The sequence below is a fragment of the Ovis canadensis genome, chromosome 4, assembly GCF_042477335.2.
Source record: "Ovis canadensis isolate MfBH-ARS-UI-01 breed Bighorn chromosome 4, ARS-UI_OviCan_v2, whole genome shotgun sequence".
NCBI classification, from domain to species: domain Eukaryota; kingdom Metazoa; phylum Chordata; class Mammalia; order Artiodactyla; family Bovidae; genus Ovis; species Ovis canadensis.
Genome location: NC_091248.1, coordinates 87178357 through 87204522, shown reverse-complemented (window position 1 = coordinate 87204522; position 26166 = coordinate 87178357). Strand labels below are relative to the sequence as shown.

The window sequence follows — 26166 nt, the reverse complement described above, 5'->3', positions numbered from 1 at the left end:
TCTGTCTTATGACAATGTAAAAAAATTTTAGTACAGTAATTCCAATTGTATTTTTAAGATCTTAAAATATGATGCAATTGATACATTTATTAGTTACTAAGTCACACACCAGTTTCTACAAAACTCATGCAATCAGAGGCCAGTGTGTTAGTTGTGACAGAACAAAGGCAGATACAAGGGTTTTAACAACAAATTAGTAAACATGCAAGCGGTAAGGAGTGCAGAGTTCCAGCCAAACAAAGAGTCTGATGAGAACATAAAAGATGGTCTGATTAGTCCCTAATCATCATAGCTATATAGGGAAGGATTCTAAGCCATGGACACAGATCTTGATAACTCATGTAGGGCATACTTGTCATGTCCAAAAGGTGGCAACACTTTAATGACTGGAATTTTTGAAACACAACAACAAAAACTCTTATTTGGAACATGTGTTCTCATCACGGAGATATTCCCTATGAAAAATGTGCATGAGCTCTTGGTGTATTATACTGCTCTTGTTTTATTCAGCATGTACAGTGGTAATATCCGTGACTAAGCAAAGCACACTGGAAAACCCATACCAGCTATCTTGTCTTTAAAGTGAAAAAAACAAAAAAAAAACTGAAAGTGAAGAACCTCAACTTATACTGTGTCAATGAAAAACAGGCATGATCATTTAGCAGTAGCTACCCATTTCACAAATGTTCAGTTCAATTCAGTTCAGTTCAGTCTCTCAGTCGTGTCCGACTCTTTGTGACCCTGTGGACTGCAGCCTACCAGGTTCCTCCGTCCATGGGATTTTCCAGGGAAGAGTACTGGAGTGGGGTGCCATTGCCTTCTCCACTTGACTGTACTGCCTGCACCAGATAAAGATATCTTTTCCTCCCTGATTCTAAATTTTGATTCCTATCCACAGATTATTCTTTGCTCTGGTTTTGCTGTAGTTTTCAAGTCAGTTTCTATTTTTTGGACACTGAATTCAAGTTAAGGTTTGAAAATAATTTTTCCTACAAATCCTGAGATTTGATTCAATTTTAAGAATCAAGAATGACTCAGTTTACTTTTAATCTGTAATTCCTACTGTTTCCTCTATTTTTGGAAAATGTCCAGGACCAAATGGTCCTTCATGTAAACTGTCAGAATATTGCAACTGTTTGATGCCTCTTGTATTAAAGCTCTCCACTGAAGAGAAGATGGGTGGAACTAAGAATTTATAAACACTGCAAATCCTCTAAAGTATTATTAAAACAATGTACTACTGTATCTTTTTCTAACTTAGAAATTAATGTGTTTTTTTTTTCAATTTTAGGAAAACATTTCAAATAGGACTGTGATCTTTAGGAAACAAATTCAGTATGTTCAAAATGAGCATATACTTTTGTATTAAATACTTAAATATATCCTTCTAAAACTAGGGATATTAAACTGGGTTCAGATTTTTAGCCTAATCACTACTGATAAGACATCCAAGTTCAGAAAAGAGTCAGGTACACAAACAACTAAATCTTGTTTACTTTAGGGGATCATACAAACTCAGTCATCTTTTTAACATGTTGCTGTGTGCATGTGTGTCCATAGCATGAGGTATTGGCTTATAGCTTCAAAGTCATGCCAGCCATTCACTTGATCATGGTTCCAAGTGACCAGCTTTGTATACACACAGGGCCATTCCAATGAGGATGCTGGAAGTCCAGCTTCCCTTTCAAATATCTCCCTGGCCAAAGCCAACAATGAGTTAAAAACAAAGAGGTATCCTCCAGAACCTCAAAGAAATTACACATTTAGTACTTCTCACATTAACACACCAGTTTAACTGACACTTTGAACCCTAACAGGGAGAGAAGCCACGCAGCCCAGTTTAGCAGGGGTGAGGGGCGTCAGGTCAGGATTGAGTGGTGTGTGACAGCATCAGGGGACTATCCTGGGGGATGCAGAGCACCAGAGCAGGAGTCAGAATAAGAGGAGAGAGCAAGGTAAGGTCAGTTAGTTTAGGGAAAATGAAAACAAACTTCAAAATTTTCACAAATATCTAAGAAAAATGTTTCTTCAAAACCGCCTCCAGGCACTTTTCTGAACCTGGCTACTTGACTGGTGGTTCCAATCTGGCTTTCACCGAAAACCAAGCACCGACCCAGCTCATTCACTTTACAAAGTAAACTCTGGACAAATGCTAACCATTATCATTACTGCCTTTTTTAAAACCATAATAACCCATAATCATAATGGGTGCCATTGAGAATTACACAGTGAAGGTATGTCCATGTGCAGATGGATTGTGGAGTATTTGGGGGCTACATCAGACCTTCTGGGTTTGCTTTCTGTCCACAGACAAGACCAATCTTGGTTCACTTCTGTCCCTCAGAACAGGCAAAAACCAGTCACACACACGTGGGGCACATGCCCACCCCTTAATTCACCTGGCTGTGTTCATATGCAAATGTCATAGTAGTATGGAAAAAGAACAGATGGAAATAGTATGATGGAAAAAGAACAGCCTCGGAGTCAGAGCCAGGCTCGTAATTCAGGTTCTGACACACACTAGTTGTGTCACCTCGAGTTACTCTTCTGCCTCAGTGTTCTCTATACACAGAAGGGAAACAAGAATGCCTGCATCTCATGATGTAGTGAGAAATAAAGGAACAATGCAGGCACCCAATACATGACAGTTGTTATCATTAGTTTCTTTCCAGAGTTATTACATTTCCACAAGATCATGGAAAAGAACTACCAAACCACGGATGAAGTGAGTGACCAAGTGGATAATACACAACACCAAGGAAACCTTCCAAGAGCGGGTAAAGCACTGTCGCCAGCAGAACTGCTCCCAGGATCTAGCTGTGAAAAGACAATGCGCTCACTGTGACCCCACCTGCTCCTTTGTGATGATCTGAATATATACTGACAATAATTTGAACAAATACTGTCATATAAGAACTGGGTAAGGGAGCCCAAGCAAGGCAGTCTGATTACTCAAAATCTTCCTACATAGGCTTTGCTCTTCAGAGTTATATAGATACCACTTTTCTTTTTTCAGTGCTGGACTGTCTTTTGGACCAGTTTGCTGTAGTCAGAGTCCCCACTGCATTTTGATAAGGATGCCACAAACCCCACACCACATGGGTGATTAATAAAGTGACCTTTGCCCTCATTGGTGGTTTTGGCAGGTAATCCTGAATGAATGACCTGGCGGCAGACGAAGCAGACCTGAGCTTAAGCATAGGGTTGGCAAAGCATAAGCCTTTGGGTCTCCTATGTGAGGCTTGGTGTGGACGGACAGTGGATGAAATTCACTCTGTTGTGTTAGTATCACATGTTCCAAGCCCTGGAACATCTCAATTATTTACCACTTCCACAAAAATTCTGTGTTGACTTTCAGGTCTTACAGCCATAACCCTTATTAACCCCCATATGACAGTTAACTTATAACCCTCCACTAAATTTTATCTAGCCTTTAAACATACATATGTATTTAATACGGAATTCTTCATATGACTATCCACTGTAGGGACCAACGTCTCATCATGAGAGGAGATAAAGGAACCCTCTACCATTGCCCTTGCAGCTTTGCACGTGCAACAGGGGAAGCTGAAGCATTCCCCCATCCAAATTGCATTTACTCATGTAGCTTCTGGGCAGACCTGGGTGCTGATTTTAAGAAATGTGAACTCTGCTCTGGGAGCCACATAAACTACTCAGCTCACCCAGGGGAGGTGAATCAACTCTTCCGGAGTACCATTTCACAAATCAGTGTTACAAACATGCTAAGACCATTTAGGTCATGTAAGCCCTACCCCGTATGGGATCAAAGTCACTGTATTACTGTGTTTTGGTTCCATGGCTGATACAAGTTATAATCTGCCCACAAGCCTGAGGAAAATAGAAAGGAGAAGTAGGACCACAGGTGAGCCAAGATTCCAGATAACATTCAAAATCATCTTACCTGTCTTCCTGACGCTGGCCATCTTGGGAGCTACAGGTGAGGCGGGATGTTTGAATGTGAGTGTATGTGTATGAAGTTCAGTGGGAAAGTGGTATTAGCAGAGGGGCAGGGAAGAAGGGGGAAGATGGGGTATAAAAGCAGGAGATATTTTTGTGAGCAAGCAGGGTTATGCTTTCCTTGAGTTATATGCAAATGTATGGATCAAATTAAAATGCAGGTTGGTCTAATCATTTTCTCAAACTATACATGTCTAAACTAAATGGTACACTGGAAGAGAAAGTCCACCTTGTATGGGTGCTGAGAGTTGGAAACACATACATATTTTGATATCTGATCAATGCTGATCCAAGTCATGGCAATAAGGAATCTGAAAGCTAACTGTTGAAGTTATGCTCCGAAGAGGTAGTAATTGAGTCTATATTGCTTCTTTACATTAGTTGTCCACAAAGTTGTCAGATTTAAAGCATATGTTTACATCCAGGAAATCAGTTTGATATTGTAAAGAGAGAAAAAATGCCATTAGGAGCTCTTGGAAATTCTCACTGACCTCTAATGTTAACTGAGCTGCAGTGAATTGAGTAAATTTGCTAGTTTTCAATATAGAGGAATACTCTGTCTGCTTTTTGTGAACCAAGATCGTGTTTCTGACCTTTTTCTTGGTTCTACCTGAAAGGTTAGACAATAACATTCTTACTGGAATAAAAAATTCCTTAGAGGCTTTTTTGAGAATCCTTAACACCCTTCTCAGCACAGCTTTTCTCTGGTGGCAAATGGCTGTACCGAACAAACAAAGCCTCATCACATTCCATACTCTCTCTTGTGGTCAACAGTGTCTCAATAATTTTCAAGTTCCATCAAATAATTGTTTTTACTGAAAGTAAAATTCCACTACATTTCATTTCGTTCCGTTTCATGTTTTTCCTTGAGTCTTTGTATGTACTATGCACTCTTAAGGCAGTAAGTAGGAAAAATGCATTATGAAACTGCTAGGTTCTAGAAATTAAATTGTTCAGGTTAATAGTGCTTCTTTATTAGTGGAAAGTATGCTTCATGCCCATAGAACAGTACATAGCATAACATGAAGAGAAAGCTACTAAAAAGCTGAAGATGGTGATAGGGACATGCACTAAATGGCAACCCTTTCAAATATGTTCATTTGAAACATTCAGAAAAGAACTAGACTTGCTCATGAAGCCAAAAACAGAGGTCAAAACGCAGCAAATAAACAAGAACCTTTTCCACCTATGGGAACTTGTATTGGGAGATACAAGATAGAAAACCAGTCACACAACAGTATTTGTATGTGCTGGGAGAGTTTGAAAAGGATATAAAATTAATTTATAAAATACCTAAAGTATGGTCCTTCAGTGTTTTTATTCACATCTTCTACCCACTTAGCTACATTATAGTCTCTTTTGAACCATGGGTTTAAATACCTGCAGAAAGCAATGGAAGGAACAAAGAAAGCAGAACAAGATAGAAAATCTGAAAATACACAGCACAAGCTTAGCAAGGATGTTCTTCACCCTCTAAATGCAAGTGACTATGGCAAATAAACCAGGATGGATGCTGGGTGATTATGAGGCAGTCTGTACAACAACATGACAATTAACTCAGCTACAAGAAGGCTCAAGGCATTTTAGCATATATTCACCCTTTCAGGGAAAGCCTTTCCAGTGGTTTCCCAAAGTGAATCAGAAACTCTCTTTCAGAGTAATGTCAGCTGCCCCACCTCCAAAGGCTTTTTCCAGTCCACCACTCATTTGTCTCCTTGGCTTTCAAATGATAATGGGCCTTTTTGACAATACTCAGATGGCTGCAATTCCAACCTGGTGTTTCAGAATATAACATCCCAAGAACAATTAAAAGAAGCCAAGCTCTCTTTCCAGTATGAAAGGAAAGATTTTACATGGCTTCTGTCTCATTCCTGAGAGCAGATCCCAAGCTGGAGTTTAGGAGAAAGGTGATCCAGCTGGCTCTATAATGAGCAGAAAGGGTCCCACTCTTCTGATCCTGGAGCCCCAACACACAGTATGGACCCAGTAGGCCTCCATGATCTTGAGGTGGGTTTGGTAACTTAGGTGCAGCTGCCATTCCATCCTTCCTCCCCTTTGTGCACTTCACGTTCATGTTTCCAGTAGGAAATGCCTCAGAAGCTGCCTTCTGAGTATCTGATCACTGGGTGAGTGACTGTCAGAGGATAATAATGACCTTACGTAACATTTTCCTGACGGATCTGACAAAGTCTCCATCAGAATTACTGCACAAAGGAAGATGTTAAAGGCAGTAAAATTACGAGTGCAAGAGTTTTTATATTTTTTTCCAGAGTTTCTTTTGATTTTTAACCCTGGGAGCCAAGCAAAAACACACCCTCTTAGAATATGCCCTTGTCAAATACATAAAGATTCAACAAATTCAGTCACAGAAGAATTTGGAAGTTTTACACTGAGATTTCTCATTTAAAAGGTAACTTCCAGAGATACCACAGACAATGAAGATTTAAGCTCAGTAAAATGTTTAAAGTTATTTCAAAACAAACCAGGGGAAATTATAAAATACACTGCTTTTTTTGTGGTTAAAGTTTGCTTCTTGCCTCCATATTTAGTTTTTTGTTTTTTTGGGTTTTTTTGTAGATACATTTAAATCAAGATACATTTCCACAGTTATATAAACAATATTAGATTATATTTCCATTGTGCTTTCCCTCAAGTTTCCCTTTCCTTTTTAGTAATAACCAATGTACACTACAAAATAACATCGTCAGTTCCCTTCTGAGGGAAGGGCTTGCTTGCTTTTCATGCTTACAAGACCATTTTTGCTAAGATAGTGTCCGACTTGGGCACAACTCACACTTCTTTTTGCCTTTAGCCACAATCATTGCCAACTTGTGCTTTTGACATAGATAGCCAATTAAAACTTGCATAAAAATTTCTACTAAGACTCTGAACAAAAAGAAAAAAGTCAAAAAGCAAGTGCAGCCACACATAAAGGCCAGTGAATGCTCTGGCCTGGGGAAAACTGTAGAAAAAGCCCATGCAGCTGTTACTGGGTGAAACATAGCCGCACAGCAAACTGAGTCACCCACGGGCAGTTGGCCACTTCCAGGAGGAGACATGTGTTCCTTTCACTGTCAATCTTAGAAGCTCCAAGGAACAGCCATGGCTGTTCCAAGAAACCTACAGCCATGTGGCCTGACTTGCATATGTCAGGCCTTTCTCTCCGTGTCAGGGAGCATCTCAGAAAGCTGTGATCACTTCACGCTAGGTCACTGAAGAGAGCTCTCAATCGAGATTCCCTCAGGGGATGTGCCTATGAAAGTGTCTTCACAGTGGGCTTCCTAATAATCTCTAGGTCATGCTGGCTACAGTGATGAGATTTCATCACATTGAGATGCATCTGCCTACGTAGCTTGACTTGGCTTGTAGCGCAACATGCAAAAAAAAAAAAAGCATTCAACAGGATAGGAGAGCCCTTTGTGTTCTCCAGAATGGAAAGGCAGAGGAAAATTAGCCGGTACTGGCTGGACCAGGAGCACCTCTGAGCAGACGTTGGGGGTCAGTCAGAGATCAAATGACTCTGCTCTCAGCCAAGGAAGGGACTTGGAGGGAGATTAAGTGGCAGCCCAGAATGAAGGGGCGGGTGGAGACTGACCTGTGATCCAGACTCCCTGTCTGGGGGCTGTCAGAGCCCCCTGAGCTTATGCCTTGGGATGGGACTGTCTGGGCGAGGGAGTGCCCAGGCTCAGGTGCTTGGGGCTCCCTCCTGTAAAAACACAATATATAATACAAAGTCTAAGCCAAAAACCTTTTGTTTTTACATCATGTACAACAGTGAGGATGATGCAAAAGCTTTGAGTGGAAGAACAATACGATAAACAAGGACTTTTTATAGCACAGTATGCATTTGTGGTGCAGTTTCTTTAATGAACTCATGTTTCATCATCCTTTGGGATGATCAGATACTAAAGGGAATGTTGAAATAATGGACCTGATAGTAACTCTTAACCTAAAAAAAATTTAAAAGATATGTTTGTGGTCATACTGCTCCTCTTATAAATCACACAAATGATAGTTATATCAGATGCAATTGCAATTATTTAATAAACATGGGAAGTATTTAAAAAAAACTGTTGACATAATTCCTGACATGCTATGTGTTAGGATTTCTTTTAAGAAAAATAAAACAAAACTTAGTGTCTGTACAACAAGGTATATGAGAATGTGAGAAGTGGTCAGCTTCACAAACTTGGTTCCATTTAGCTTATATGGGTCATGTAACCAAATCTGAAAGTCTGAAAAATCTGAGAGCATCCTTAATACTTCTTCATAATGATGACTCCATTATGATGACTTATTAAATGTAGTAATTATCTCACAGGCAAGATTTCTCAAGGGCTGTCTACAGTATCATAATATTTGTTGCATGATAAATAATTTTTGAAAAATAAGTGATTTGCTAGAAAATGTCACTAAACACCAAGTATTCCTTGGGTCCTAAACTCATAGTTTTAATACAATATTGGATATTTGGTGGTTGTTCACTTCGGAGTTTTCAAAGCCTTGTTACAGTAAATACTGTTAAAGCACTATACAGTTACACAAAGGAAGTCCTGAAGAACAATCCAGCAGTTTACCTGTACTCTTGTGAGCAACTGAGATAAGCTAAGAAGCTCTTACCAGGTGACCTCATGCAAAACAAATCAAACATTCCAAGAGTTTATCCATGATGAGCCCTAAAGCATCCAAGCGCTTTGGGAATGTATAAGATAAACTCTAACACATTAGTTATTTGTGATGGAGTTCTATGATGCCATTCTGGACCATGCAATGGTATCACTGGAACCTATTTATTGTTGCTAAGGTAACATATCCTCTAGTAAACTGACAAGCCACTTACAAGACAATACCATCAGCAGGAAGCTCCAAATTTCAGGGCAATGTTATTGTCCTGGACTGAAAAAGGTAGGGTATATGATGGAAAAGCTAACATGAGTTTCTGACAGGCAGTGAACAAATATCTGCTATTCAGATTTTTTAAGTATTAAGGCATGAAGAAGCAATAGAGATCCAGGGAATAATCACTAACACTGCAGTGAGAAATAAGTAAAAAAAAAAAAAAATTAGGTAGGTCCAAAAAGGATGGTTAATTAAAACCGGGTGGCAAGGTCCAGAAGAAAACTAAGGATGTGTTTTATTCCATGATGGGAGATAAAGATTTCAAGAAGCTTGGTTTTGCTTGATTTTTCTTAAGTGGAGAGACAAATTTGAAAAGTGTATGGTGTTTACCTCATTATAAATGACTCTAAATGTAACTGCTAACCCCATCCGACTTAAAAAAAAATATGGCTATCATTTTAAATACAGTGTTGCATTCAGTGACAATGATTCCGTTAAAGAGCAAGTTTAGGGAAATAACCTTTTAAATGTCCTCAGAAGGAAAATTTTAAAGGGACCCATATTCCAGTAGTCTGAGAGAATGCTTAGATGGCCATGAAGCCCTGGGAGCGGCGGTTTCACACTGCGAGCAGCTCTCGTGCTCTAGTACAGTGGAAACTTCCGCCTGATGCTTCTAGGCTGTGTGAATATCGGGGAGAGGAAAGGTGACCCCTCTGAAATGGCTGGACCCCGGGCGATGAGAAGAAAGGAATGTTATCAAAATTCCCTTCAAACGGAACCAAAACACCACAATGGCAGGTTACTGGAGGACAAAGCCTGCAGCGAGGGTGAGATCCCCCACTATCAGGGGGTATTGGTATGGGCACAGTTGCGGAGATGCCTATGTAAAAGAGAAAAGCCATGGTTAATTTTAAAACAGCAAAATAAATAAATCAATAAATAAAAGGATTAAAAAGATAAAACCAAGACCCAGAGGCATGGTTTACAGTTCTTTGATGATCAGGTTAATTAACATTTCACACTAATTGCACAAGACCTTGCAGGGTCTTTTTCCATTAGAAGTTCAGACTTACTCAGTTGAATTAGACCGAGGTCTAAATCTTTTGCCTCTGATTTTCTTTCTGTTGCCTCCCAGGTTACCTGAAAAAGATGATTTATGGCTAGATTTGAATATTAAAAAAAAAACAATTTCTGTGTGTTTAATTACACTGTATTTCAAGTGAATGCAATTCACAACAGCACCAGCCCAGAACAAAGGACTTCAGAGCACTGTGCAGCCTTCTCATGTACCCAGTGCACTGGTGCTACCAAATCCCATCATTTCCCAACCAAGAAAAAAGAACGGGATTCTCTCATAAGAAATGTCCTCCTCTTTGTTGGAAGAAGAGCTGAAGAACTAATGAAAAAGAAAAAGTCTTTACAACCAGGCACCATACAATATAGAATTAAGGTTATGTGGACAGATGGGTTCAGAATGCTGCCCTATACCTTGCCAAGAGTTACTCCGAGGTCGTCCATTTTCACAGATGTCTGAAATATGTTTTGTGTCTGGAATCCTTTCACTCCAAGAATGAGAAAGTCCATTTGACCTGAAATTGAAAATGTGTATATACTGTTCAAAAATATAATCAAATGAATGTTTTGAAATCAGTAAGCAACATTTCTAAGCATTACTGAGCATTAAAATAAATCAAGAAAGAAAAAAATCTGAAATGAAAGAATGAAGAAAACATGAAAGTCTTCATGAAGAAGGCAGAATTACACAACATTCAATTTAAGAAAAGTCAAATACAATGGAACCCCATTACAAGAGTTTGTAATTGAAAAGTATCAGGATACTGTGCAAGCCAATTACATTCCCAAGAACCACACAGAGCAAATACACTATGTATTTCAGTTATATAATCCATGCAGCAAGAGTTATAATGGGGTCCCACCATAGATGTTTCTTAATTGTAAAGCAATGGCTTCCATTCAAGTATTATGAGAACATGGACTTCCAAGAGATTTCAATAAGAATTGCTCAATTGAACCTGGTTAACCTTTATCAAAGATTAATCTTTACCAAAACCTAATATTTAAGTTTTCTTAAACAATAAAATTATTTTCTGAGAATTGGCATTTTTCTCCACTAATATGCACCCATCCCCCCTCCCAAATGCGGTACTGTTGGTTAACTATTCAATAACTGAATTGAGTCAGATGTTTATCATGGAGCTTTCTCTCATAAAGTCCATGTACCATTAAGCCCTTCTGCTCTTTGTGTCCTACCATCTTTAAATGAATTGTCTACAAGAAGCAAAATTTACACACCTACCTTGAACCACATAAGAAAAGCATTTTGACAATCTGCATATACTTAGGAGGAATCACATAATTTGGTACAATATTTAACTGTTTAAAAGTCAAAACCCATTGAGATTTTGCTAAAATCTGGTAAAGATTCAAATCAATATTTTAAGCTCTTCTTGAATATTTTAAGCTCTTTCTACTTTAGAAAATAGTGCTGTAATTTAAATCTTTTCCATATATCATTCCAGTTAATCACTAAAAACATCTATTTTAAAAGGAACCTTCTACTGATGAATGAAAATAAATGGAACTCAGAACAATTATTATGTAATTCCCTACATTTTTTACCATCATTTGCTAAGTATAAAGTAACTCCTATTTTGTACAAATGAACAATAGAAATTCTCCTGGAATCTATTGATTTCTACATTTATTTACCATGTGATTTGATTTAAAATTAAATATTTGATCAAGAAAATATATACTGTGAGGATTTTAAGAAAAGATTATTCTCTTAGCTAAAAAGTACCCAGTGAATTAAAAGAATAAAATGCTTGAACATCCTTCTATAGAATTGTACTCCTTATGCAAAGACTAATAATTTAACTTCTAGATTTAAGCTATGCTATCTGAGTAAAAACAATCCTTTATGCAGAGAACAGTTCCACAGCAGTTCCCAAATCTCACTAATTCCTTCAATTTTTTTTCCTGATGTTTATAAAGAGTGAGATCCTCTGCAGAATTTTTGCAGATTACTCTATTTAGAACTCCAGAAGAGATCATGGTTTCTTCTCAATAAACTAGCAATTTCCCTTTCAGTCTATAAAGGAACTACTGTGCCCAAAGTATACATTACAGCCCTACCAACAATTTTAAAGAAAATCTTCCAGAGGAATATTTAAGTTTTTTTCAATGGGAATGAAGGTCTCATTTCCTAAAACATTCTATTTATTTCTTCTGTCAGCTTATTTTATTAAGCATTTATAAAGCATGCAGAATTTTAAATGGTCTTATATACCTTAAGACCATAGAGCAGAATACAGCCTTCAAGTTTAAGACATATAAATAATATATTAACCCCATCTGGACTGCTATACAACTTAAATATTAAAAATGCTTAAATTAATTTGGCAACCAGCTCTAAATTATAAAGTCTAGAATTAACCATTCCAGGAATGAAAGGCAAAATCATGATATTCAAATATATGATTCACAGAGAAGCAATTGTTTTTTCACAGCAAGCTTAGCTTTGATAAATTTAAAATTAAAAAATTCAATGCAGCATTTATATTACCAATTTATTTTAACAACTGCTTTTACTGAAGCGTGACAGTAACCTTTTTCTTTGACTACCAAACATGACATAAAGCTCACCATTTAAAATACAATAAAATACTATGTGTAGTTTCTGAAGCAGTAGAAGAGCAAGATTGAAAAACCCTGGAGTTTCTATATAGACTTAGGGTTGTTATTTGCTTAGTTTTCTTTTGTTTGGTTTTCTGGCCTGATTTGTTAAACCACTGGTTCTGAGCATATGGCATTTTGAAGTAGAGTAATCAAAGAACAAAGGATACTATTTTTAACATTCAAGAAAGAAGGAAGAAGTAATCAAACCTGCTGCAAAATAATGAAATGTTCTGACTAATGGAATAATGTGTGATGGAACAGGTAGAAATCTGAAAATGCGACAGAAAAGCAGACCTCTTCTTAGAACTAGATGCTGAGTTTGTGCTGACTCCAGGAGGAATGTCGCTATAAAAAGAGTCGCCATCTCCAGGCTTTTTTACATAATCTCCCTGGGGTAACTGTCTAAGGCATAATAAACATTTCAAAGTCAGAAAACAAGACACACAAATGAACACAGACATATACAAATATTATTTTAGGAAAAAAGAGGTAGGGATAATGATCTACATGAATCAAATCTATAACAACATGTAAGATTATTAATAAATGTGACAAGTTAAAGTCATTCTAATTGTAGAGGTCGGAAATGCAATCACTGAAGTCTTTACAATCTGGATGAATATACCCTTGCTTCAGGGGAAAAATATGAAACGATGAGGTTTTTCACTGTAACTTCATTACTCTTAGAGATGTTAATTGCCAATTTGTCTTTAAAAACAAACAAACAAACAAAAAAAAAACCCTGGTGCTGAAGGAGACATATCAAGACAGACAGTCCTTGCCCAGATAAGGTATCCTTTTTTTCACTGTGATGTGTAAACTATTTGTAATTTCTAAATACTATAAATGTGATCTTAATTTGGCCTTAAAAGAACTGATTGATTTCTAAACTGTTCTATAATTTAATCCAAATAAATTATTTGAATTCTCTATTCAATCTGGGGCCTCACTATTCATTTAGCAGAAATATAAAGAAATCAAAAGAGATTCAAATGTCAATCAAAAATGTAATTCTATTAACTGCACACTAGAATACGTAAAGGAAGATAATTTAGCAAAAGGAAGAAACAGTTGAAAAATAATGGAATTCTTGTTGACACTATAGAAAGATACTTATAGGTGGCTGGTGGATGACCTCAATTCTTTATCTCCAACAAGGGAAAATCTACATAGGCTGCACTATTACCGACTCCATTCGCTCTGATTCTGAATTAACTGAGATTGGAACATATTTTTATTATTTCTGCTAAGGGAACAGGGTAGAAAACTTTAGATAGAATCTGATTTTTTGCCAGTGCATGACCCCACAGACAGGCATGGCTAATAAAATTTTACAACTGACATAAAGCACCTATATTAACTTGTGTGATCTATCTCCCCTTTAAGGAAATCAAATTTCTCATTAGATTTGTATGTAGGATTAATATAATTATTTGATACATATTCTTTCAAAATATTTGTGACTTTAGATCATAAATATAATATTTTTCCCAGTATATTATGAAACATTAATTTTATAGAAAAGACATGTAATTCCTATATTTATACTGTTAATAACACAAATGATATATCTGTTTATGGAAGAGATCTTTAACTGTCTGGAATCATATTTTCTGTCTTGCTTCCTGTCAGTAAAATGCTCTATCAATTTTTTGAAAATAAAAATAATCAAAGTTTTGTAAGTTGCCTCAGGTAGGAAAATTGCCTTTTGTAGCATATCAATACTTATAAAAGAATGCCAAAGAACATCCCATTAACATTACATTTCCAATAATAATCTTTACGGTTAACAAGTCATTTTTGTCACTGTTACCCTTAATGATAATTTTTATAAGCTGATGAGCTGTGCCTCACTAAATTCAAATTTATACTTGCTCTGTCGTGTCTGACCCTTTGCAACCCCATGGATTGTATCCCACCAGGCTCCTCTGTCCATGGGAATTCTCTAGGCAAGAATACTAGAGGGGGTTGCCATGCCCTCCTCCAGGGAATATTCCCAACCCAGGGATCTAACCCAGATCTCCTGCACTGCAGGCGGATTCTTTTCCAACTGAGCCACCAGGGAAGGCCAAGAATACTGGAGTGGGTAGCCTATCCCTTCTCCAGGGGATCTTCCTGACCCAGAATTAAACCAGGGTCTTCTGCATTGCAAGTGGATTCTTTACCAGCTGAGCTACTCGGGAAGCAAATTCAAAGCAAATAAATACAAGTTGTGACTTTACTTGACTTTGCACCCAAATTACTCTTTCTTTACATGGTTCTGGCATTCAGGCATTTACCAAGGGTTCACTTATCTCAGACTGCAGGCTTAAATGGACTGCTTTTCACAATGGATGGGGCTCAATGGTTTTGCCTGTTGTTTAGCTAAGCATCGTTTACAAATCCTTCAGTGTCATTTCTCTGCAGTCCATGTTCATCTTTTACGCTGCACACAAACATCCTAAATGCTACACACGTCATAAACTATGGGCTTCAGTCAAAGGGTTGAAAGGAAAGTTTAAGTGCAGTGAACTTTGAGGGGCATGGCTTTGCTTTTATCATCCCAGGCAAACTAGACTCTTCTCTATCTCCACCATGAAGTCTTCGAAATAAAGAAATTACACTTCATTCTTAAAATTCCACAAAGAATGCATATAACTCCTTCACACAGTAAATGCATAAAAATGTTAATAATAACAGATGATAGACTTTGTTAAAGATCTTTTAATACTATTTAACAGCCTTCACTATCCAGAAATTTATTCTTTTTTCAATATCCAATTATATATTATTATAAACCTACTTCTCCTGATTAATCTTTAGTGAAGATAAGAGAATATATCAGGTCCCTATGATCAATAAAATACTACTTCATCATTTGTTATAAAAGACCATAAATGACCAAGTAAGTGATAGCTTTAAATGTATTAAATCTGAATGTGTTTTTCTAGTCTTTATGCTTTTCTTCCTAAATTTTACTAGTTTCATAGAATTTTGGAATTAGGTGGCCTGATCAGTACTAAGTTTTATAATGGAAAAATTACCTCAAATTTCCCACATCACAAGCAAATATTTCAGACATGTAAATGAATTTTTCTATAAATAATAACCAAAAGAAAATAAAACTTATTTAGCTAAATTATTTTTCCTCAAAAAAGATTCGTGTTATAAGAGAAGTCTGGTCTTTCCTTAAAGGGTCTGCTGAACCATAATATTTAACTTAATAATCCTTACACATACTCAAAATAAGATCACAATGAAAAAAATTAAGTCTTAACCTTAAGACTGAAGGAGGCACTTTTCCAAAGCTTTGTTGGTGTCCGGGCTGTCTGCTATTGGAATTGTCACATTGCTGTCTGAAGAAATGTTGTGTACTGTGTACTAAGTCACATTGACAGATGCATGAATATCACTATAATAATATTAAAAAAACTAAAAAGCTAAGAAAGTCTTAGGGAAAAAAAGGAGGGAGGTTTACAAGCAGAAAGTAAAGTGGCTAAAACAGGTAAGAGAGAGAAAAGAAATGGGGAAGGGGGTTTCTGCTTAAGGTATGGATCAGGAAGATATGAACTAATTATTTATTCTGATTCATATTATGTATGTTCAACAATGTATGTTCATTTCAGACAAAAGAATATTGCACGTGAATAAGGATGCTTTATAAATCCAAGTTTAATGAATTCAATTTAACTTGAATTAAATCCAAGTTTAATTGCACCTGAATAAGGATGCTTTATAAATCCAAGTTTATTCTATTGCTATTTGCAAAACTGCCTGAAAACTAAAATTCAAACTTCTGATTCTTATTGCAAAGTATACAGCTGCTAACTCCTAAAGCAATTATGCTAAAATAGAAACAATAGCATCAACTGAAAAATAGATGGAAGGCTTCCTTCCTGGAGATTTTAAAGAAAATTATCAATAGTCATCCTTCTAACTAGACGATATCTGAGAATTCTCCTTGGCTCCTCAGTCCCATGGCTCTACCCTTCACAAGATGACACTGGCAGACTTATATTTATTTATTTTTGCCATATTCACAGCACTTGGAATCCTAGTTCCCCAGCCAGGGATCTAACCTCGCCCCCTGCACTGGACTGCCAGGGAAGTTACCAACCCTGGCAGATCTAAAGTGATATAATTTATGTATGAAGTTCTGTCTCCCAGAATGGGGTTTCTATCTTTTATCAGGCAGCTTATAAACAAAAAGAAAAAGAAAAAAAGGGCTTGCTTCTAATTTTTTTGCCAGATGTGAAATTAAACCTATCACACATTCCTTCAATATAAAGAAAACCTGGGGGACACATTCTCTGGTGGGACAATTTACCAGGTTATCAGGTTTCTTCACTGAATTACTTGCCTGACATTTCCAGTCATTTGAAAGTTATGCTGAGTTTGGCATTTCTGAGCCATCGTATCATTAATTAAAGAATCTCATAACTGGCTACATACTTAATATGTATTTAGTGTCAAAGCAAAGCTGTATGTTCACCAATGCGTTCACACCAGGATGTGTGGGCCTCACTCATGTCAGGAATGCTGCCTTTCTCTTTAAGGACAACCATACCTACCTATCTCTTTCATCTGAGGATTAGAGAAACACAAAGTCTTCAGAGACCACATATCAATAACTTTCCTTACTAGAAAGCTTCACAGATTACAAAGAACTTTGTCTGCATTTGGAACTGGGGAAAGTTTAAGTGATTTCCCAAGACCACATACTAGCAGGTAGATTTCTGATTCATTCTTGATTGGTCTTCCCACCATGGAACTTCAGAGCAAAACTTAATTTAAACGCAACTCAAATTTTTTATTTCTATTCCCTGGCATCCTTTGGAATTGGGCATATCTTTATTGGAATATCTTCAGATATTTTCACATGATTGTAAATTTCCTTATGTAGGCTTTGGTCCATTGGTCTTATCACCGTTTCTATAACCACTAAGATACATTCTAATAAAAGACAGTCCTTCAGAAGGAGGACTTCCTGATCTAAAGTTCATTCCTTGCAGCTTCTCCATTTTAACAATTATTATATAACCCTATATAATACCTGGAAAATCCCATGGGCAAGAGGAGCCTGGTCAGTCTACAGTCCATGGGGTTGCAAAGAGTCGGACATGACTGAGCGACTTCACTTTTTTCATATAACTCTAAGATTCATTAGCTACAGGCAATCATAAGGGCAAAAATAAATAAAATTTGTGCTAAAATATATTTTAAAAATAGTATCTGCTGAAAAGTGACAACTCTCAAAATATGAACTAGACTTCAAAGAGTGTCCAGATTGATGAAATGGTGACTCAGTATTCATCATATACTGATAATACTCCCAGGATTACCAGGAGGCATGAAATTACATCAGGCACAAAAAAGAGATTTCTAACAAAAATTTTCTTAACTGTACCTATGTATATATTGAGTTAGAATAAGAAACTAGTGCTCAGGTTTACATATTTACCATTTGTTTTTGTAATGTGGACAATTCCTTTATTCTGGAGAATACCCCTGGTGAGAACACGTTTTAGAGCACACCATAACAATTTTGCTTATGTTACGTATTTATGACACTGTGCTTTCCTTTTCAAATAGTCAGCAACATTAAATTACACTACAGACTTAATTCTTACAGAAATGGAGCTAAATCACCAGTTTTTGATCTTTGCAGTATGATTTTATTTTTCACTGGTGAAAGCCATCAAACTTACATTTCTGGTATAACTGATCAACATCTACCCATCAGACAACATAAATAGCTTTGGCTCTTCTTCAGTGTTTTTTGGACACAGAGTTTAAAACATGTCACAGAGAAGTCTATTTTCTTTATTTAAATAATTTTGTTTCAGTTTTACTTTCTCCATTAATGATAGAAGTCAGTGACTCCAGAGCAAGGTCATTATTTTCTAATATCAATGGCTAACTGGTCAGGATCTCAATGGGTACCCTGTGGGTACCACTTATGGCTAAAACCTTATACAGATTTTAAATTATAACATAGAAGGAAAAAGAACAAAGTTTAAAATTCTAGTTGGTGAAAAATAAAATAAAAGCTGTGGTGAGGGTCTGATAAAGTGTCACATTTATTGCATCTTATTTCTAATCTGCCTCAGACATTTCCTACAATTGTGGGAAGTTAGGAGCCTGCATAGGCATCTTGAGTACAAAACTAGCACTATATGATGTGGTCTTAGATGGTCAATTTCCAGTGTACTTTAATTTTTTGGTATCAATAGTTAATAGCAATTATAAGTTTTTAAATGTGAAAAGTGAGGAGTGTACCTCAACATGGGCTAATTTAGATTTAGAAAAAATAGGCAAGTTTTACCCAACTACATAAATGCTTTATCTCTTTAGACACTGCTGGCTAAACATAGATTTTAAGGTTATATGAACAGAGTGCCTGACATTATGGGGCTTTTTATTGAAAAAAAAAATAGTGCAGTAGGCAATCAGAGATTATTACTATGCAAATCATTTCTTTCAAAACCTGTACAATTATCTGTAAAAAAAAAATTTTCTTACGCAGAGATAAAACAGACTCCTCAAATGCCAAGATGCTCTCCTGATCACAAAACTATGCCTATATAAATTTTATCATTTATTAATGAAAGTTAATAAAATAACAACAATCACTAAAAATAAATTCCTTTAGAAATCATTGGGCAAGAAAAGTGTTATAAATGTGAAGAAAAGCCAATCAACTAATGTAAACAATGGTGACACCTTAACATACAGGAATTTTGTTTTAGGTAGGAAAAAATCAACTTCTAAATATATATTACTATAAAAGTAACACAAATAAGAATGACTAATTATAGTTTTGCTGGATGACAAAACCATTAAAACTAAATAACGATAGATCTATTTTAAACTAACACGTTCCACAGCAACAGTACTAAAATGATCATTTCAAGGCCATGAAAAATCAAGATTAGTTTATGACCACTACAACATAAAAACAAAAGTAAACTTAATTTATAACAGTATGTATGAATTCCAAAGATGATAACAAGATTTAAACCTTTCGGTTTTCAGTTATTTTTTCAGATTATTCTTTTCACATACCTCTGCTCTCGATAGTTTCTTTTTATGGACAAGAAGAGAGAGAGAGAGAAAGAATTAGTTACCTAAAAAAATACATTAAGAGAAATCACTAAACATAAAAGCATTTGATGAAAGATCTCCACTAGAATTTTTAATTGCAGAATTAAAATGAAGATCAAAAACACAGTCTCCCCCTCTCTCTCTCTCTCTGCCTCACACACACACACACACACACACACACACACACACACACTCACTCACATACACAAATTTCACTTCATCTTTTGAAGAAATGACACCAAAGGGTTAGTGATAACATTTTCAAGTAACCATTGTTTAACAGCATAAAGCTTCAGTTATTAAAAAGTAATTGTTTCAACTGTATCATATTAAACATTTAGTAATGTCCTAAAGTCAACCTTATTTCAAATATAGGTTTTCAGACATGCACATTGATTTAAATAAGGAAACTAGTCAAGTTACTTATATATATTAAATGCATTTTCATGCAAATAAAAATTATAATTCATTCTTTTTGGAATATATGCCACAAACTAGAGCTCATCCTAAGAATTTCAAATATGAAAACATAAATGTACATCAGAACATTTTGTGTATGATAGAATGAGCATTCACAGCTGTTATGGACCTCCCATGTCATCACTACTTACTCACTGAAGTTTCACTGAAAGCAACAGTGGTGATACTTTGTTTAAAGTCTCCTAAAATAAAATTGCATGAGTTTCAGAATAAATCGTTCTGAAACAAAAATGTGTTCTAGAGAGTGTGGTAAGGAGGTGCCAATAATTTTTAATTTTTAAATAAAACAAGCTAATTTCAAAATTTCTATCCTGACCTAACTAGCTGTCAGTATTTTGAAGACTTGTTGGAAGGTCAAGCAACTAACAGGTAGGCTCCTCCTTCCAAGATCAAGGCTAATGTTGCTGTATAGATTTTGTTTGTAGCACTTTTACCTACCAATCTATTCCATGAATTCTCTGGGCATCTTTCTTAATAATGAGCTCATGAGGGTAAAAGTGCCAATTTGATATTTAATATTTTTCATTCCTGAAACTATCATATATGGGAGAAAAATAAGCCAAAATGTTTCAATTCAACATGTTCTACTTTTTATCCCCTCAATTTGATTACCTGAGTGACCCACCAGTTACAAATGAGTATTCCTCATTTCCTATTCCTTCTATTACCCCAAGACTTGGAGAAGGCGTAGAAAGTTTAATTGGAAGGATTAATGAGAAAATGAATTCTCAAGTCCTAAACTCGCTTGGCATTTCAAATAGAATACATGAAATAGCATATTCATGAATTTAATTACTGTACATTTCTACATCCTTATTCTATTTTTATACAAATTCTGAATAAATGTAACAAAACTTTCATCATTCGGGTTCAAATTATTTGTGAAAAGAATACTGTATATGAACAAGATTCTGCAAAGTACATATATTCAGAAACAAAAAAGTGAAACCACTTAAATTTCATAAAAATAAGAAATGATATACAGAAGGAAGTATTTTTCATTCTAATCAGTAAAGTAAACAGACACAGACAATTTCATTAGCAGTAGGATTAGATGTTCAGGTTTCAAATTTTTGAAAGGGTAATTTTTTCCAAGATTGTAAACATGAAATATCAGTTTGCATCAGTAGGTGGCAGAAAACTAACAGAACTAACAGTTTTGCTTTCCCTCTCTCATGACCAAATGAAATCACTCAGCTACTTCAAAATAGCAGTGGTTGTGATGGCAACTACGACATGAGCCTTGCACAAGGGAAGTCAAGGAAATAGTGTGACGCCAAGATAGGGCTAATTCACCTTAGGTATAAGGAGAGCTCAAACAATATATGTACAGAAAAGCCTTTCTTTCAGACATATAATTTTATACTCCAAATTATGCTGAAATCAGCTGGTGCAAATATAAGCATGCAAAGTGCCAAACGATCTGCACATTAAAGAGGCATTTGCTACACTATGCTAGGCCATATTAACTACATTATGCTAAACTTTACCCTGCTGTCTGTGCTATCTGTTAACACAGCCTTGCACAAATGTCTCTCTGCATTTAGTATTCACAACATAGAAAGTTCATCCTGGCTGTCAACTAATTACTCTCTCTTTTCAGCCAAAATAACTTCAATGTTTTGACCTCACAGCCAGCAAGACCCATATACTAGTTTAAAGAGGTGTCTTTTAATTCAGTTGGATTAAAACCATGTCAGGCAGTGATAATAGTAATAACAAATTATTATATACACTATGCTAGTCAATGCCTAGCCAAAAAAGTTTGGTTCATTTAAGTTTTATTTTATTAAACGTAAGTTATTTGAATACTAAGGAAACTTTTCACATCATAAGTTGAAGTACTTAATAAGGGGAATGAGCACATTAAGTATACAAAAAGTCTGCAATGTGTGAAGTCATTTATTTAGCTAAATGCTAAGGGGATCCAATATTCAAAAGTTACATAATGTGTAACTTTTTAAATCTTGCACATAGAACCAAAGAATTGTAAGCTGAACTTTGAAGCTTAAGAATTAGGTTTCTAAAAGTTGTAACTAATAGTTGAATTTTAATTTTAACAGGTCTCTGAAGAGTTTTTCCTTCCCCAAAACACTCACATATATAACAAATAACAATGTCTTCTCCACATTGGTTGGGGAGAGGTTTGGCTCTTGGCAGGATCCCTGCTCTTAGCAGGAAGCACTAAGGAGCAGATCCTGCTCTTGATCTTGTTGATATCACCCTTGTTACTAAATTCTATGCTCTCTAATACACTATCCTGCCTAGATGTGGGGGAATGGGTTTAAGTCAAGAGAATCTGCATCACTAAAGAGCCAACCAACACAGCCTTTGTATGAGACACGATTTAGACTGATTTTATTTCATGTAATGGTTTTAAAATAAATTCTGTATTTTTCAAATAGATGGGAGTTAATCTCAAAATTTTAAAAATGATTAATTATTGTTACCTCTAATCATGCCAAGGATCATCATGGATTGAATACTGAACCAGACTGATTTTCACTGCAGGTTTATTTATCCAATGATACAAAAATTTCTAGAATCATTTAGATAAATATTTTAAAGTACACTTTGATAGTAATATACTGAGCCATTTCACTTACTTATAGCCCCATGCAGTGATTCCTAATATGAGGGCCAGCACTAAAATGGTGCCAGCAATTATGCCTATTATAATATTGGTACCAGCAACACCTGGGGGGAGAAAAGAAACAATGAAGATCAGTGAATACAGCTGAAATTTTGATATAAAATTCTTCCAGGAACTTTATTCTCCAGATTAAAGATCATCACGCTAATAACATTTGTTTTAAAAAGTGAGCATTTTTTCCTTTATACAGTTTTAATTTTAGAGAAGCTTTTTCCCAAATTTTATTTATGTATTCAGATATAATTGTGACAAAACACTATATCAGTTTCAGGCATATGACAATGATTTTATATTCCTATATATCTTGAAATTAAAAGTAGGTATTTTTAAGGGAAGAGAAATCAACCATAACTTAGCAATTCAATCAATTGTTTTTTGAAAAATAATTATTTGTGTATGTTCCCTTTTAATTCTTGTCCAAGTGCATTTTGAATGGTTTAATTTTCCATGTATTTTCTGGAAAATATAATGAGGTCATTGAACTAAAATAAAAAATAAAGATAAGGAGAAGACAGGAGTATCACTATATAGCACAATACCCCTGGGGAGGAATACTTAGAAATCATATTTTGGACTCCAACCTCTTCCCTAGAAATTCTAGAAATGTTATTGTTCTTATCACTCCATCTTCACAACCAATATAAGGTCCTTATTTTGTGTGATATTTTGTCTGTGTAAATATAAGCTTCTAAAAGGAGATAACATGGCTACAGATGGTCAGGTGGTTTACATGATGAAAGACTGTAGTTCCCAGTCTTGCCAATAATGACTGTGGTATCTGGGAAAAACAATGGAAAGTACAGAGTCAGGTGAGCTGGAGACTGGTGCTGATGACCTGTGAGAGCGAGGATGCACCTGACTGGCAGGGGGCCAGGGCAGGGCTGGAGGTAAGGACTGGGTGATGGTGCTGTTGTGTCCGGCAGCAACAACGGTCAGACAGGCTGCGATGCAATTCTTAAGGGATCTCAGCAGTGAAAGGGGCCCAGTGAGTCAAAGGACTGGACAACAAGCACTAGTAAAAGCCCAAGAGCAAAAAACGCAGGCTGGAGGCCTGCCTGGCGCCTGGTGCCTGGCTCCTGGCTCAGATGACCTGTTTGGTTGATAAAGACTTATACCCCATGTTGAATCATAGCACTCTCACCACAGGCAGCTTAGTTAGCTCTTTGTCTGCTGCACTCCTGAGGAATCAAAGGCTGTAATCATGGATGACTGGAACAGATTCCAATTCCCCATGATGGAGTGGCAGCCTCTCTATCGGGGAGCCCTCAGGAGTCACATGGGACAGCGGGGCTCAGACATCCAGGAGACAGGCCGACTCCACCCTGCCCCAGTCATCTATGGGATAGAGGGTGCAGATACCAGAGGACCCCTGGAGCCCTGGGATTTTCCCACTCTAAGACCTAGCCCATCTCCCCTTCCTTTCTTTCCAGAGATTTAACATGCGTGAGTGCTTAGTCACTCAGTCATGTCTGACTGTTTCCAATCCTTTTAACTAGCTTGCCAGGCTCCTCTGTCCAAGAAATTTTTCAGGTAAGAATGCTGGGGTTGCCATTTCCTCCCTCAGGGGATCTTCCCAACCCAGGGACTGAACCAGCATCTCCTGTGTCTTCTGCATTGCAGGTAGATTCTTTACCCACTGAGCCATGGGGAAAGCTCCAGAAATTCAACAGGGATCAATAGACCCTGGGAAGGAGGGCAGGAGGAGAAAGGGGCGACAGAGAATGAGATGGTTGGATGGCATCAGTGACTCAATGGACATGAGTTTGAGCAAACTATGGGAGATAATGAAGGACAGGGAAGCCTGGCATGCTGTAGCCCATGGGTCACAGAGTCAGTCATGACTGAGCATCTCAACAACGACAATAAACTCAAATGCTAGTCCTGATTACTTCTAAGTAATAGTATGACTTTTGACAAGCCAGTTAAATCCACAGATCTGAAGAGGCTTCTTTCTGCATTAAGTGCAGGAACCAGCCCCACAACCATCACTAAGACTTAGGATTTTGAAGATGCCAAAATCCTAATCACTCTGTGAGTTTTATTATGAAAGTCACATTGACTAATACGTTTAACCTGTATGGATGATTAGAATAAAAATAATAATTTTCTCATTGTTTGGAGCTGAATGGACTTCAGGACTTGAACATTATTTTATGCAGAAGAATACTCAATAACTAAATGATAAAAATAGTTTAAAAAGGGACATTCATCTTCAATATATGTTTTCTTTCCACTATCTGCATTTAATTTCTACTTCTCAATTTGGGCCACTCTTGCTTTTTGAACTACACCTGCTGCTTCTTATCCATGTCAAACCCCTTCCAGGCACCTTGGCCAAGGTTACTACTTCTAGAATTACCCACAGTAGAGGCTACAGAACTGGAGTTTAATATAGATGTGGTTCTTTAAGAGAGAATATTAAAGTTAACAAAATATTTTAAAAATAAATTCAAATTTTTTCTCATTTACTTAGTCCCAGTATATAAAAAGCATAAAATATAAAATAATACACTTAAAAATTTTGGAAACTTTCTTCATTTAAAAGAAATACTAGGGGTTCCCTGGTGGCCCAGTGGTAAGGAATCTGCCTGCCAGTGCAGAAGACACAGGTTTGATCCCTGGTCCAGGAAGATTCTATAAGCCACGGAGCGACTAAGCCTCTTCACAACAACTATTGAGCCTATGTTCTAGAGCTCGTGCTCTGCAACAAGAGAAGCCACCACAACGAGAAGCCCACACTCTGCAACTGGAGAGTAACCCCCACTGAGCACAATTAGAGAAAGCCCATGCACAGCAACAAAGACCCAGCACAGCCAATAAATAAAAATCAAATTATATTTTAAAAAGATGCTAGGATTTGTTGTCAGCTCCAAATAAGTACAATACTTGGAAAATATCAGTCTGATATAGAACAAGATATGGCTAAATCAATAGACTAAGTTATATTCAATATTTCATATTACACGATAATGGAAATAATCGGTTTCATAATGAGGGCCCCAGTTGTACCTTGTAATTCATTATTACGTGGATTTAACTTATATTTGAATTATATAAAAATAATCCAAACAAAGCTTAGGAAGGGCAGTTTTCTCTTTCCTTGTGCATAAAGACAACATAATGGGACCAAAGTAAGTACCTACCATTGCCAGACAGAGTAATGCCAGCTTTTGCATCATCATTGTAAGGGAAGTAAGTGCTGCAGTCTTCACCTACCCAGTGTCTGTTACACACACACTTCAGCTCATTACTGCAAACCTGAAATCCAAAATCAATCTAAAATCAACACTAACTCTTAGGTACAGAGGCATGCAAAATAAACATTAATTTTTAAAAATAAAAATTAATTGTATTAATTTCTAATAATTGTATGCCTAGAATTAGATGGGACTGGACATTTATTGGTACTTTCTTCCTATTTCTAATTACTTACT

At 36.4% G+C, this 26166-nt stretch overlaps 1 protein-coding gene across 4 annotated transcripts in view; it reads right to left on the bottom strand.

Moving 5' to 3' along the window:
- Positions 1-26166, bottom strand: part of ADAM22 (ADAM metallopeptidase domain 22) — a 234306-nt gene that overhangs the window by 6953 nt on the left and 201187 nt on the right. The window contains exons 24-30 of one of the 4 annotated variants that reach the window (XM_069588181.1): positions 25876-25990; positions 22686-22776; positions 19561-19578; positions 12811-12918; positions 10306-10406; positions 9891-9957; positions 7574-7684 (exon numbers count right to left, since the gene is read on the bottom strand). In XM_069588181.1, the coding sequence (XP_069444282.1) occupies positions 7574-7684; positions 9891-9957; positions 10306-10406; positions 12811-12918; positions 19561-19578; positions 22686-22776; positions 25876-25990 (611 nt within the window). Of the gene's footprint in view, positions 1-7573; positions 7685-9890; positions 9958-10305; positions 10407-12723; positions 12919-19560; positions 19579-22685; positions 22777-25875; positions 25991-26166 lie in introns of all 4 variants that reach the window. The other 3 variants (XM_069588182.1, XM_069588179.1, XM_069588180.1) reach the window with 3 other exon arrangements.